The sequence below is a fragment of the Balaenoptera borealis genome (genome assembly GCF_965194805.1).
Source record: "Balaenoptera borealis genome assembly, chromosome: 17".
Taxonomy (NCBI): domain Eukaryota; kingdom Metazoa; phylum Chordata; class Mammalia; order Artiodactyla; family Balaenopteridae; genus Balaenoptera; species Balaenoptera borealis.
This window is the reverse complement of record NC_138876.1, coordinates 74,607,844-74,623,360: the sequence shown is the minus strand read 5'-3', so window position 1 is coordinate 74,623,360 and position 15,517 is coordinate 74,607,844. Positions and strand designations below refer to the sequence as shown.

At 41.0% G+C, this 15,517-nt stretch overlaps 1 protein-coding gene across 3 annotated transcripts in view; it reads left to right on the top strand.

Moving 5' to 3' along the window:
• The first annotated feature begins 421 nt into the window (after window positions 1-421).
• NKAIN3 (sodium/potassium transporting ATPase interacting 3) overlaps window positions 422-15,517 on the top strand; it is a 510,304-nt gene continuing 495,208 nt past the window's right edge. For 2 of the 3 annotated variants that reach the window (XM_082364733.1, XM_082364731.1), the window contains exon 1: window positions 422-701. In XM_082364733.1, coding sequence (XP_082220859.1) covers window positions 648-701 — 54 coding nt within the window. In that variant the 5' untranslated portion in view covers window positions 422-647. Of the gene's footprint in view, window positions 702-931 lie in introns of those variants that run through there. The other variant, XM_082364732.1, reaches the window with a different exon arrangement.

Genomic DNA, 15,517 nt, shown 5'->3' with positions numbered 1-15,517 from the left:
CCCGACACCCAGCACAGCCCCCAGCGAGAGAGCCGCGCCCGGGTCTCCCCGGTTCCCCCGCCGCCGAGGGTCTCCAGCACCCGCACACGCCCCCGTTCACGCTCATTCATATTCATTCGCATTCTCATTCTCTCCTCCTCGTCCTCCCTCTCCAGGCTCCAAACAAGACAGGCCGACCCTCCCCCCGGCACTCCCTTCCATTCATCCCTTCCCGCCACACGCACACGCACACACACACACACGCACGCACACACGCGGCCCACTCCACTTTTCAGACGCCCACCTCCTCCACACTCCCCTCCCCTAAACAGACTTCCACCCACTCACCATCTGTAGCCTCCCTTCCGCCCCCGCCCCGCCCCGCCCGCCCGGCTCCCCCTCCCCAAGAAGCAGACCCGCACAGCGGGCGGCAGGGACCCCCGCCAGACGCTCGGGTCGTGCGCGCCGTCCTGACCTCTGCCCGCCCGGGAAACTAACAAAGGCGGCGCGCGAGCCCGGCCCCGAGAGCGGCGAGCGGCGGCCGCGGGCGGTGGAGCCTGGGCCGGACCGGGCGAGCGCCGGGCGGGGGCTGCTCGGGAGTCCGGAGGCAGCGGCGCCGGACGACGCGGATCTCTGGCGGCGCGCGCCGCTCGGACAACGCGGGCACCATGGGCTGCTGCACCGGGCGCTGTGCGCTCATCGGCCTCTGCGCGCTGCAGCTGGTGAGTTCCTGCCCCGGGACCGGCCTCGCCGGCTCCCTCCGCGGAGCCGCAGCTCCGGGCGCGGGGCGGGCGGCCGAGCCCCGCGCTCCCGCCGGCTCCCACCCTCCCCGCCGCCGCTCCCCTCGCACTGCCGTCCCCGCCGCGGGCACTCACCGGGTCGCCCTGCGGGAGGGCGCGGTCTCCCCGCGGCCCCGGGCACGGGGGTTCACGCGCCCCCGCCGGGCGTCGCCACGAGGTCCAGAGGCTGCTGCCCGGGCGCCGGGGGGGTGAGCGACTTCCCCGCCCCTGGGTTGGCCGGCTGGCTTTAGCACCTCCGCATTCCCGCTGAAGTTTCACAGGGGCTTGTGGGCTCTTTCTTCTCGGGATGGTTTCCAGTAACGTTGTGTGACAAGGTGCGTGGGAATGCCCAGGTCCGAGGAGACGGGGCGAGCTCCAAGTCTTAGTTAAGAGGCGGTTCTTCCCTCCTGCGGTTGAAAGGGGGGTGGTTGAGGAGTCTCGGATTTCCAGGAAGGAGGTCGCGCTGTGTGTTTTTAAACAGAGTGTTCCAGCCCCTGCCCTTCCCATTTCTCTTTAGATTTTGTAGAAATGTTGCGTGTTCAGACGGCGACAGACTGACAGCTGTCATCAGGGAGAGAAGGCGCAGTGGCTTGCCAGGAAGTGCATGGAATGGGAAGAGTGGAGAGTGATAGGGGTTTCAGTGCGGCGCGAATGCTTATCTTGACATATGTGCTGTTGGGACCTAGCCTGGGCCTGTGGTCTATTTCATAGTCCCTTGAGGTCAAGGCCACAGACCTTACGTGTGAGACTTGTGTGTGAGAGATTAATAGACATCGCTCTTTTATTACACTTAATACAGACTCTGTAGATGCTCTGTCAAGCTTTCTTCCAAGTGTTGTTTTTTAAAGTGACAAACATTAGCTAGCATGTTTTGACTAGCAAGAGGAAAAAGGTTTTCGGTGAGCTTGACCAAGTCATGTCAACCCTTGCAAGGCTCATTAACTGAGGGATAAAATAATGCTCTTTCTTTAATAGTTAGTCCTTGTACCCACGAATGTTTTAAAAGGCTTCACTTTCCTCTTCCGTGTTTTACTCTCCCATTCAACCCTCACTTTAGAGGTGTTCTTCATTGTTTACATAATGTGTGCATAATTTATATATTTATAGATCTGGAATCAGTGACTACTTTTCTTTAAATCTATGGAACAGTCCCTTTTGTCCTATTTAACAATAGGATGTATTTTACAGAGTTTCCTTGAAAAATAATTTGAAAATTCACTGGAACATGAATGTTTTCATTAAGGAAAGAAGGTCAGAGGATAATTTACACTTTGGTTATTAGAAGTGGACGTGGCTTATGAGCTGGGAAAACAATAAATATTTAGTCAACCTTTGAATATGCAAAATTGTAGATGGGCACACTGGATCGTATAATCTATAGTAGCATAATCCTTTCTGTTTTATGTGGAAGTAACATGGAAGGGTTTTTGATGCAGCGGATTTATCAGTGCAGTTATGATTTCCTTAGCTGAGGTTGTAATACTTGTGATGGTGATGTGTTTGGTGTTTCATGTGTCAGCCTCGAATGCCTGCATTTTCCACATACACCTTCTCAACTGATAGAAATGCAACTTACTCTTCAAAGCTTATCTCAGAATTCCACCTTCTCCATGGAGTCTTCCGTGGTGCTCCAGGTAAAGACCAATCCCTTCTTTTCCTTTAATTGCACGGTAGGTTGCTTTTTCCTCTGTTAGAACACATTTCAACCTCTTACATTATTTTAGTGATTTCCACATTACTAGACTGTAAGCAGCCTGAGGATAAGGATCAAACACCGTTCATCTTTGTAAACCCTGCGAGTCCTTAGAAGAGCTCGTATTAGGAGAGAAAACATACAGCTGAATGGACGATGGTGATTAACATTTGCGATCCATACCGGGTTTTTGCATGAACATTATTTTATTTTACCCCTAAAATTACCCTCTGAGGAAGGCACCCATTTCACAGGTTTGCAGATGAGGAAGCTGATGCTCGTAGAGTTAAACAACTTCTTCAAATCAATAGGTTTTGGGTGGTAGAGGCAGCCGAGTGACGGTAAACACTTAATAATTGGATCTCGGACAAAACAAAACATATATGTATATTTTACGTTGTTACATAGTACATTATAAATCTTATATATATAAGGATGTGTAGCAGTCACTTTGACAAATAATAATAATAAAATACGCAGTACTCTTTATTGTAAATTCTACATAACCGGTTAATTCTGGCAGAATCTCTTTAGTCTGATGAACTTGATGAACTCTTGGTTCTGTAGTTCTGACGTAAATGCTGGTTAATATGTTTATTTCCTTTGAGGAGGAATAGTTAAGTGAAACCAGGAAGTCGGTATTGTAACTTCAGTCCATCGATGACGTGTATTGGTTCGAACCCAGGTGGAATTCTAGACTGGCTCCCCCATAGCCCGAGGCCAAGGAGGGCAGAAGAGGCAGGCAACTCCTGATTGGTCAGCGGCAGGTTTAATTTGCAAGAGAATTTACAAGGCTCCTCTTGGACGGCCGCAAGATGAGTTGCTCTCCGCCCCTCCCCCAGCAGCCAGAACCTTCAGTTTATTTAGAGGCGTTTTTGGGTTCAGTCATGTCTACCGTCCAGATGGTCTCAACAACACATTGCTCTGTGCAGGCTGCATCCTTGAAACAGCCCCGACTGAGGGAATGGTGGGCAGGACATATATTCGAGGACTGGGAGGGAGTGAGGCGCCTCTCATTGCCCGGGTCCAGCTCGAGGGTCAACTGGAGGTCAGGTCCTCTCCATGACCTCCTCCAACATATGAGCAGATTCTTTGCGGAATTGGATAATAGTTTTCAAGCACTGGAAAATTATTTCCTCAATTTTTTTTTTTTTAATTTAACTATAGGTGATTTACAGTATTGTGTTAGTTTCAGGTGTACAGCTTCAGATTCTTTTCCATTATAGGTTATTACAAGGTATTGAATATAGTTCCCTGTGCTGTACAGTAAATCCTTGCTGTTTATCTCTTTTATATATAGTAGTGTGTATCTGTTAATCCCATACTCCTCTAATTTATCCCTCCTCCTCCCCCTCCCCCTTTGGTAACCATAAGTTTGTTTTCTGTGTCTGTCTGTTTCTGTTTTGTAAATAAGTTGATTTGTATTATTTTTTTAGATGCCACATATAAGTGATATCATGTAATATTTGTCTTTGTCTGACTTCACTTAGTGTGATGATCTCTAGGTCCATCCGTGTTGCTGCAAATGGCAATATTTTATTCTTTTTTATGGCTGAGTAATAGTCCACTGTATGTATGTGCCACATCTTCTTTATCCGTTCCTCTGTTGATGGACACTTGGGATGCTTGCATGTCTTGGCTATTGTAAATAGGACTGCTGTGAACATTGGGGTGCATGTATCTTTTCAAATTAGAGTTTTCATTTTTTCTGGTTATATGCCCACCAATGGGATTGCTGGATCATATGGTAAATCTATTATTATTTTTTTAAGGAACCTCCATACTGTTCTCCATAGCGGCTGTACCAATTACAGTGTAGGAGGGTCCCTTTTCTCCACACCCTTTCCAGCTTTTATTATTTGTAGACTTTTTGATGATGGCCTTTCTGACCCATGTGAGGTGATACTTTGTTGTGGTTTTGATTTGCATTTCTCTGATAATTAGCGATGTAGAGCAGCTTTTCATGTGCCTATTGGCCATCTGTATGTCTTCTTTGGAAAAATGTCTATTTAGGTCTTCTGTCCATTTTTTGATTGGGTTGCCTCAATTCTTTTGTGCTATTGGCAATATAATGACATGACATTAGGTTGAATACACATTACTAGAAAAAAGTTTTCCATCGCTTTTTTAAGTCTAGATGATCAACAAAACAATGTTACACCCTGATTTTTAGCATTTGCCAATTTCTTTGGTGTAAATACTCCCACCTTGGCCAATTTGAAGTACAACATTACATAGCATTTCCATCATACAGATAAAATAAGCATAAATAACCTCAGAAGCATAGAAAAAGGAAGACAGTAAAATAATGAGGAAAGGATGTGTTTTAAATATTTAGTCCCTCTGTTTTTAATACAATTTAAAGTTTTTATTATTTATTTTAAAATAATGGTTGTGTTTTACAGCTGGCTCATAAAATCCTAAAAGTCTAACTTTCTGATCTGGTGTAAGCCTCCTCCAGCATACTGCTGGGTAGGACTCCCAGATCTCTTGTTCTTCCCACTGAAACCAGCTGTCATTTTTTTCCCTTTCATGTTTTTTTCTGCTCCCACCAACTGTTGGAAGATGGGGGTTATGAAGCAACAAATAAGTGCGGGTGTTGAGGGGGAATGGTATTTGGAGGACACGTTTGCTGAAGAGAGTCTGTGTGCTAATGACTAAGTCACTGTGTGGACCATTAAAAGATGGTCCATTACCTCCTTCTTAAACTTAAAGAAACAAATGAAAGGTTTTTATCATCTCATTCACACTAAATCCGACCTCCCTCCTCCGCAGATTGGGGATATCATTAGAGAGAATTTACCATTTTGAGGCTAGTGTATTTGGATGCGCTTTGGTTTGCAAAATCTCACTCTTCTTTCTACTTCCTTCACTGCAGTACTCTGGCCACCTCCCATGTTACTGTGCTTCTACCCTCGAGCACATTTGTGTGTTTGCCTCAGATTCCACATTCACGTTCTTCATTCTGCTAAATGAGCTTGGAGAGAATGTGAAAAGCGTGAGCGCATGCCCCTAGAAAACTGTGCAAAGTAAATCTTTTCTGAAAAAGCAGTTCATCACCAGGTAACACATTCATCAAGTCATCCAAGAACTTTAGACACATTTTTGTAAGGCTACTTTTGATTTTTCTTGTTTCAAAATAACGTGTATTCTATTATTATATACGTGTGAAACATTTGATCATATGCTTTTAGTAAATTATTTTTGGTTGCCACATTTAAATGAGTCTTAATGGCATGTTTTTCAGTCTGAAATTTCTTCCACATGCATTTCTGAGCCGCTTTCTCAGAATGGCCTCATGAAATGTTGAACTCAGCTTGGCAGGGATTGCTCCCACAGAACTTTAGATGTCTTCTCAACATCACAGGGAGCAACTTTGTCCCCGGATATGGTTATCACCAGGGGAGATTTATTGCACCTTGCATCACTTTATGGACAGGTGACCACATATTCCTATGAGGTCTAAAAAATCCCAAACTCTTACTTTACATATCCACAGTAACAGAAATCTTTAGAGGATTTATAGAAAACAAGCAGCTCTTAACACCTAGATGGACCCTGTTTTTATTTTAGAGAACATCCTGTCCTGAAATAAAACTAGTAATTTTTTTCTCACAGTGAAAATCAGTTAACTGTCTCTCCACTCCACATTCAGACCATCTTGTGATCACCTGTGACACTGTGATGCTGAGATAAAATGTGTTGAGAGGTGTCTGAATGATGGTGGTGTAGTTGTGGTAACATATTTTTAAACTAAGTTTTAAGAAGGGTACCCCTCACTTATCATAGATATCTGGCAGTGGATGCAGATACATTTATTTTACTATGTAGTGTACTGATGCTTTTGTTTTAAGATGTTTTAAATTTTAATAGCTTTTTCTCTTCTCCTGAAAAATATAATTTGTAATCATTTAGTTTCTATTCTTTTTCTATATTTAAATACTCTGGTTCATCTTATGAAACTTCGAAAAAGAGAAATTAAAATTTTGGCTAATAATGAGACTTTAGTTATAACATGATTGATGTTGAAATCATTACAATATTCTGCCTTAGCCAATTTTCTACAAATCCAAATCCATTTACAGCTCTCTTGTTATTTAACTGTGCAGAGTATTGAATTTGCTTAAGAAACGTTATATTCTTATAGTCTTATGGGTTGAATTGTGTTCCCCCAAAATTCTTATGTTGAAGCCCTAATCCCCAGTAACTCAGAACCTGACCTTATATGGAAAAAGGACAATTGCAGGTGTAATTAGTTGAGTATCCTTATATAAAAGGGCAATGTGGACACAGGCATGCACACATGAAGAACGCCATGTGAAAGGAAGAACAGGGTGATACTTCCACAAGCCAAGGAAAGCTAGAGATTGCCAGTGAACCACCGGAAGCTGGGCAAGAGGAATGGAACAGGTTCTCTCTCAAAGCCCTCAGAAGGAAACAACTTGCCAACACCTTAATATTAAACTTCTAGCCTCCAGAACTGTAACACAATAGAATTTCTGTGGTTTAAGCCACTCAGTTTGTGCTACTTGTTTACAGCAGCCCTTAGCAAACTTTATTTGTGTTTATCTCTTTGTGTACATGCTGTTTCTTTTACTGGATTTCAAGTCCACAAATGGCAAAGACTGATTTACTCACAGAATTTTACACTACACCCTGCAAAGGGTAAGCACTCAGTAAATACTTGGAGAATAAATTAATGCATAAATGAATAGCTAAACTTCATTGAGTTTTTTTTTTTTTCTGTGCCAGGCATTGCTCTAGATACTTTTGAAATCATGTAGTTCTCACAACCATTCATTTTAGAGATTCAGAAATTGGGGTAGAGAGTTTAAGTGACATGCCCAAGACTATCCTGCTGGTAAACGATGGAACCAGGGTTCAGATTTGAATCTGCACTCTCTTTACTGTGTTCTTTGCTTCCTGTACTTGAAATAATCAACAACATTCAACAATTATTCATAGAGTCCAAGCATTTGGTATATAGGTGTGAGCTATTCAGATGTAGGCCTGCTCTTTTGGAGTTTATATCTGAGGGCAGAAGGGCTGCCAATAAATATGTAAACAAAGATTACCTAATTACAAGTATGAAGTGCCATTAAGGAGATGAAAGTGTAATATACACAGAGAAGTAGGGAGGGGTCTTCTTCGCTGTGGTGGTCAGGAAAACTTCTCAGTCCTGCAGAGGGCGGGGAACCATTCTAAGGAGAGGAAACCAAATGTGCAAAGCCTCCAGTTTTGAAAGAGCCTTGAACATTTCTAGATGTGACAGGAGTCTGGTGTGGCGAGGGCACAGCATGAGATGGGGTGCATGCGGTGAGATGGCATTGGACACCTGCGGTGGCACCGGACTTCGTTCAAAGAGCAATGCGAATCCACTGGAGTATCTTAAACAGAGTCCTGGCATCCAGTGCCTTGTGTTTCAAAATACTCTCATTGCTGAGTGGAGAATAGACTAGAGAGAAACAAGAGAAGAAAGGCAGCCAGGATCTTCTTCTGTTATTCTGAGCAAGGGAGAGTTTGAATCAGACACATGCGGGAATTCGAATCAGGACAGATGGGGGAAAGGGTGGACTTGGGACATGATTTAGGAGTAAAAGCCTAGGACTTGCTGAGGGGTTGACCCGCACATTTTGTGTAACAGACTTGAATTGCAGTGCTTTTTACTGAAAGTGGGGAAATTGGGTGTTGTGGGTGTGAAGGTGGAGCCAGGAGTGTTTGGAGACAGAAGGGTTCTGTTTGAGGCATTTTAAGATTCTGACACCTAAGGCCAAGTAGCTGTCAGGTATCTGAGCTTGGAACTCAGAGGACAACTTTGGATCAAATATTCAGACTTGGGCACCATGTCCAATACTGGTATTTAAAGCCTTGGAGGAGATCAGTCAAGAGAGAAAGCATACAGGGAGATCAGCTCGGTGCTTTGTGACCACCTAGAGGGGTGGGATAGGGAGGATGGGAGGGAGACGCAAGAGGGAGGAGATATGGGGATATATGTATATGTATAGCTGATTCACTTTGTTATAAAGCAGAAACTAACACACCATTGTAAAGCAATTATGCTCCAATAAAGATGTTTAAAAAAAAGAATAGAAGAGAGAGAGCATAAAGATAGATGAGAACAGGATGGAAACCAGGACTCCAAATGGTAAAACTGAGAAAATGGAAATGCACAAAGTTCACTGAAATGGAAATATTTATATATACTTGTGTTATTTTATTCTTCGTAAAATATCAAGTGCTATTGATTTTTAAAAAAAATGGTCCCCAGTTTTAATAAAATCATTTTCATTCTGGTCACTTCCATGTGGATTTTTGTTTTGCTTAGTTTGTTTTCCCTCTAAGAGGATAATCCTGATCATAAGATGTTGAAAAATAAATTGCTTTCTCTCCCCAGAACTTCGATAGTACTTTCTGTTTTAAAAAATGAGCTGCTCTGTCCATATTTTTTCACCTTTCTCTCACCAATTTTACAATGTATACTTTAGGTCTCCGGGAAACATTTGAACAATTATCCACATTATATAAAGGAAGAATTTCAAATGTAAGCCTAAGAAATTCTGAGTTAATATTACTTAAGATTTTGGCATTAGAGACATAGTAATATAAACTTTGCAGTTTCTTTGCAAACGTTTGTATATGTGAGCAGAAAATAAAGCAGATATATTTGTGTATATTTTGACAATTTTCTTAAGCATATGTTTTCATCAGGTGAAGTACATCTTGCATTCAAAAGCAGGATTTCAAGTGCTTAACAAAAATTACTCACTAAAGATAAAAATAAAAATCAGAACAGAAAACAGAAAATTTGAGGGCTTTCACAACAAGATGACAAATCACAGAAGCATCTACCTTCCGTTCTTCCCAAGGTCCCAGTGAATGAAGCAGTAATAGTGCTGGGAAGAAAAATGGAACAAACAGATGACCAGCCAAATGGAGGGATCCAGGAAGATAAGAAGCAGAGCATATTTGATCAGAGCATTAATATAAGGTTGTGTGTGGCACACAGGTGTTGTGTGTTAGGCGGAAATCCAACACTTGATCCGCTTGCTGGGAGGGGCACCCTGGCACGGGGCTGGAGAATTGGGTGCCTTTTAGTGTTGCATTTTGAAAGTTAGCTGCCTAATATCATAGTGGAGATAATATGGAATAGGAGAATAAATGTATTAATCATTCTGAAAGTAAAGCTGATTCATAGGTAAGTTAGGATTTATAGTAATTTAGACAAAAAATGAGAAGGTTAAAAAGAAAACCACAAATGATTATCTTTTTAATTGCTTATTTTGATTTTCTTGTAATACGTTACACTGCGAAGAAATTTTAACATTAATTTTGGAAAAAGATTTTTCAAACAATTTTGAAGACATTTCGAATGTCAATTTTAGGGAGACTATTTGGCAAATACTTGATAAGGTTAAAGCAGACCTTCTTTCTAAGGTGCATCAAAAACTCATGCTTTTAATCTCCATTAACACTAATTGATGTTAATGTGTGTGAATCTTCATGCATTTACTACAGAATGTAACATTAGACTAAAAGATAACACTTTGTCTGTCAATGATTGGTATTCAAAACGCCAGTTAAATGGTAGAACAAGCAAATGACACACAGCACAAACTATCTAATTTACATTTTTAATTTGATATATTTGGCAGATACTAAAATAAAACAGGAGATAGGCCCTAAATGTCCTTTAATGGAACATTCCTTTTTTTATTATTAATTTTTATTGGAGTATAGTTGCTTTACAATGTTGTGTTAGTTTCTGCTGTACAGCAAAGCGAATCAGTTACACATATACATATATGCACTCTTTTTTAGATTCTACGTAGGTCTAGGTAGAGGATTGGAGAATAAATATTTTAAGATGGGCATAGTAAAAAAAAAAATCTGGGGAAATCCTTGAGTCTTGCTTAATCACGGAGTTAGGGAAGGTGAAATCCTTGAACTAGCAGATTGCTATTCTGTTGGACTCCTGTAAGAGCATCCCCAGTTCCTAGATTTGGAGGAGAAGCATCTACTTGGGACGGGGAGATGAGGCTGAAGGCCGGTGGGCAGCCGGGCTGGGGATACTGACAAGGGCTCTGATTGCAGGAATTAGACGGTCCTTTGTAAAATGAAGGGAGGGCAAGATCGTGCCAATGTTAATGATCTTGTTCTGTTTTTCTAGGTTTCTTTTTTTTTTTTTTCTTTTCTGCCTAGAGGACCACTCCTTAGAATGGCTTTGCTGATTAATTGTATTCCTGAATCATTAAGTAGGATTAAATGTTTGAGTTTCTTCTCTCCACTCTGTCCACAGGTACTCGTGTTTAGAATGGTTTCATACAGAGGCCTAGCTCCTTTATTAACAAGAGATATTGGAATAGGTTTGTAGCAATCAGATTCTCGTAAGAGATAAGAGCTCAATGGTTGTGATGATAAGTCATAAATATATTTCTGACAGTTTCTCTCTATTGCAGTCATTAGAGACCGTGGTTATACTTTGGTATTGATTCACATGTAGTATAAGTGCTTGCATGTGGGAAGCGCCAGGCTACAGAGGTTGATTGGTTAAATCTGTTAATTAAAGTACAAAGTGGAATGTTCTGCTCTCCAGTTGTGTTTCCTGTACTGATAACTAGCTGTGACTGATCATAATTAAGATAATGGGAAATATAAAATTCTCGTTAATGGCAACTCGTTATCAATTTGTATTTAAAATATAAATTCTTGATGAGGGAGCTCTTTCAAATTATAATTTATGAAACGTATCATATCTTAGATTTGAGGGGTCTTTAAGAAACGATCTAGACCTGTCTTTAGCACTACAGCAGGTCAAAGCATGAATCTTCAGTACCGAAGACCCTGCTGTCGATTCTTAAATATCTCTGAGAATGGACATTTTCACTGGCAGCCAAGTCCTCCTTATATTTTAATTGAATTTCTTGTGCTTCGATTTCTGTTCTCTCTTCTGTACATTTGCCTTTTATCTGCAGATGAAGGCAGTGATGTACTAGGGCCAGCTCGTACCAACCGGGGAGAATTTACTGCTATGTTTCCAGAAATTCTGTGAGCCACTTGTTAAACACAGCCTTTATTAAGCATTAATTACATACATTTTAAATTACATGAAAATCCAAAGTAATAAATATCCCAGTCTCAACCTTTCCTAGTTATTTTACTGCATCGCCCTGTTACTGGCGCTCCAGGGGTGATTTTACATCTATGGCGTCTGTAGGGTAGAAATTCTATGTGACAGTACCCTGCCCAGCATCGCCTTCCAACTCTGCATCCACTGGCATCATATTGGTAGCTAAAAACCTATTATGGTGGAAGTGTTCATGTCATAAAGATACGCAAACTCCAGTCAGGCCCTCCTCTCACTCCTCAGAGCGAGTCACTCATGATTTACCAGCCGCCACTGGGATGGGGCTTTCATCAGAAGAAAGCAGATTTTCTTCCTTGGACATACAGGAGCTGATTTATAAAGCCCTTAATGTAACTAATTAATGCGTGAATAGAAAGTGTATTTCCTAATCTAAATGTTTTATTTATTGCTTTTGAGTGCATCTGCAAAATTGTATAAACATAATGGAGAAGTTTTTATTTTCAAAAATTCCAGTATTAACTCCTTTTGTATAATAGCTTTCGGACCTCCCTAAACATTGGAGTTGATAACTGATTTGTGACTAAATGATCCAGAGTTGATCATCATTTCACTTCTAGGTGACTGACTAGACTCTAGAATCCCGCACTGAGAGGAAAGTCGTTTCTGCTTAATGGGTGTTGCTTGATTCCTGTGAGGGAAGAGGGACTTAACGCCCACGCCCAGCTGCCCCACTTGCCTACTTGTTGGTCCTCAAAGCTCCTTCCACGGGGATGTCAAGTAATCAGTGGCAGGAAGACCAACATACCCTCTTACACCATGTCTGGTGCTTCCAGGCTTGGGATGAGCTTCAATTTTTCCATTGTCCCCACATTGAAATACTAAATATTCAGTCTTGCAGGAGGCTGTGAGAAGGTGATTTATTTGAGAGCACACTAAAAGATATTTGGCTCATAAAATTTATTTTCTGAATTTTAAAAAGTAATCATTGTTACAATATGGAATAAAATCCTATTGCCCCCTCAGTTCCCTTGTTTCATTCTTCCAGATATTAATATTTTTCCTATTTACAGATGAGAAAACTGAAATGTGGAGACATTATGCTGTATATTGAAATCATGTTAGGATATGACTTAAGCCATCAGAAATGTAGAAACGTGGATAACAAATTTTTGCGTGTGTTACCTTAAGACTGGATTAAAAGAGAGAGTTGTTTCTCTGGGCTCAGGCCAAACCTGTTGGAAAGAGTAGTTATTTAAGCAAGTAGTTTCTTTATATAAAATGTGATTTTAAACTACGATCCAAGTGACTTAAGTTATAAGAAGTGGCATTGTGACTCTTTGAAGCAGCCTTCTTTTTTCTTCCATTTCTGTTTGTAGAAGGTAGCTTTCCTCATGATGGCTGTGTATTTTTAGAGTCTCTCAGGAGGCACCCCAATTTATCCTGAAACAAAAGAATGAAAGGTAAGGTTTATGAGACCAAATATTCTACAGTTTTTGCATGCTCTACTTTCTTCAACAGATGAACCACTTCTGACAATGCTTTCACTGTCCAGATAGAATCTTCTAATACCATCGGGACCTCAACTAACAACTGTCCGCTCTCTCTCTGTAAGACTTGAAGCCATGAATCCTTTTTGCTCTCTGATGGGAAACTCTTCCCTGGCCTGGGAGTGTGTGATTGTCAAAGATCTAAATACTGCATCATTGACTGAGCGTCTTGAATGCAGGGCCAATTAGGGGAGAGCATTAGATGAAGCCACTGAACCATTCGGAAGCCTGTGAAGGTTCCCTCACAGCCTTTTCATCTGAAACAGAACTGTGGTTGGCAATACAGACGGAGCTGTCCTCAGGGATCTGTCCTTCGCACACGGGGTTCTGTTGAAGCGTTTCACAAGAAGGAGACATTTTGTAACATTTCACAGACTACATCATACAGAGGAGCAGGGGTCATCTATTATTAATATGTTAGTTTGACTAGTGCTAAAGTGTCTTTATACATACTTTTTAACTCCTTCACTACTGATGATACTTTTATTGGAGGGCAGAGGTTTTGGGGAATTTAAGATATAAATAATACCTTGATTTTCTTTCAAGACAACACAAGTACAAAATATTGATTTTCTTAGTATATTTTTCTTTACTAATGACAAAGTAGTTTGGTAGTTAAAAATATGCATGGATTCTAATTCAAGATGCTTTACTTTTGTCCCATTATATTGAAGAAATAATATTATTTGCATATTTTAGAGGACTGTACCTAAGCTGAAGAGATAATTATATTTAAACATTTTCAGACATCTAAAGTTTATATTTCTTATATTTTTAGTCATCATAAAATTTAATTTGATTTTGCAATGTTGATTACTAATACCAATGACAGGTTGAAAATGTCCTTAGGAGAATGGTAGTTAAAGCTCTTTTTTATGAATAGAAATACACTTCTTTAGTCAATATGTATTTTCCATTATGTTTAATTAGGAGGTAATCTGAAATTTAGATCTGGGTCCTACTTCACCTGCAATGCCTATGTGCTTTCCGTGACCCAAAGTGAAAGGAAAAGCAACAGAGAACCGTTATCCCACAGGCGTCAGAACTACACTGATGGATGGTTAGGTGCTTTGTAGCCATGATTTTCTCCAAGGTGCTCAGATGAGTACAGGAGGCTCACCTTATGGGGGGAGTCACAACCAGATGCAGGATTAGTGCTATAAGGACAACATTTAATGTGATATAACCGAACCCAAGATAGCAGCAGAAAGTTAGATGACATTAGAGATAGGTTGCCCAGACCGAAGTACGTGTGAATGGAAAGATAGTGCAGCAAATCATGGCAAACTTCATAAGCTTCATCTCTAAGCCTGAGGAATAAAATCCTTGGACATTTCTGGGAGTTCCTGGTATTTGGACTTATTTTGTTTCTATCACATTCCAGTATAAGGGAAATGGTGTTTTTGACAGGATTAAACTACATATTCGTGTATAAACTCCATTATGTGCAATAATAACAATTTGCAAGAAAGTCCTGGAGATAAAGATCTGAACAGTAATAAACGACAGACAAAAGACGAATCAGCAGTGTAATATTCTTTAAGCAGTGAATACTGAAATGCGTAAATGTAAGCATGATATGTAGCAATCCCGTCTTGTCAGCTTTGATCAGATATATTTAAACCAAAGAATGTGATAGGTTCATATTTCTCAGAGTGAAATATTTTGAGAAATGTACAGTCCAACTTAAAGGGAATGCTAATTTGGAAATAATTCAGAAGGAAAAATGAAGGAATTTGGATTGTTTAGCCTACTGGTGGATTATTAGCATCACAAGGGACTGTTTCAGAATGTTGAAAGGAAAATACCCTCCTCCCCCAACCTCCTCCTGCTTCAGTCTGTGTTTCCTTCATCCCTGGAATCACTGTCCGACTCTGCCTATTCTGACCCGCCTCCGTTACTGAGCCAATGTTGACAGTTAGAATAGTATGTATGTCATCTTCAGCTCTTCAATCTGTTGCCATTAAGTCTTTAAATCACATACATAAAACTCTTTTCTCAGAAGCACAAAGAATGAGAGATAATAATACAGCAAGATGACTGACTAGAGAAATTTGGACACCTTAGAAGAGTGGTCCCTTGTTCGTCCTTATCCACTTGATTCTCAAGCTTTCTTGGTGCTTCCCAAGATCTGACAACTGCCAACTCGTGCTTCTAACCTATATAATTGCACTGGGCCTGTCCATATAATAAGACGCAATTGATGTTAACTTACACCATATTTAGTTACATCTGTTACTTGTGCTTCCTGGATCAGTCTCTTACTACAGAGAAAGATGCAGGCACTGAGGTTGACATACCGACTTGCAACCCGGAGACCCTCCCTCTGCAGACCCCAGCTGCAGCTCTATCTGTGCAGCTGTCCATTGTGACGGTAAAATTACAACTTACTGGTGTCTCTGCCACTGCTCCTGTGACCACCATCTGCCTGTGT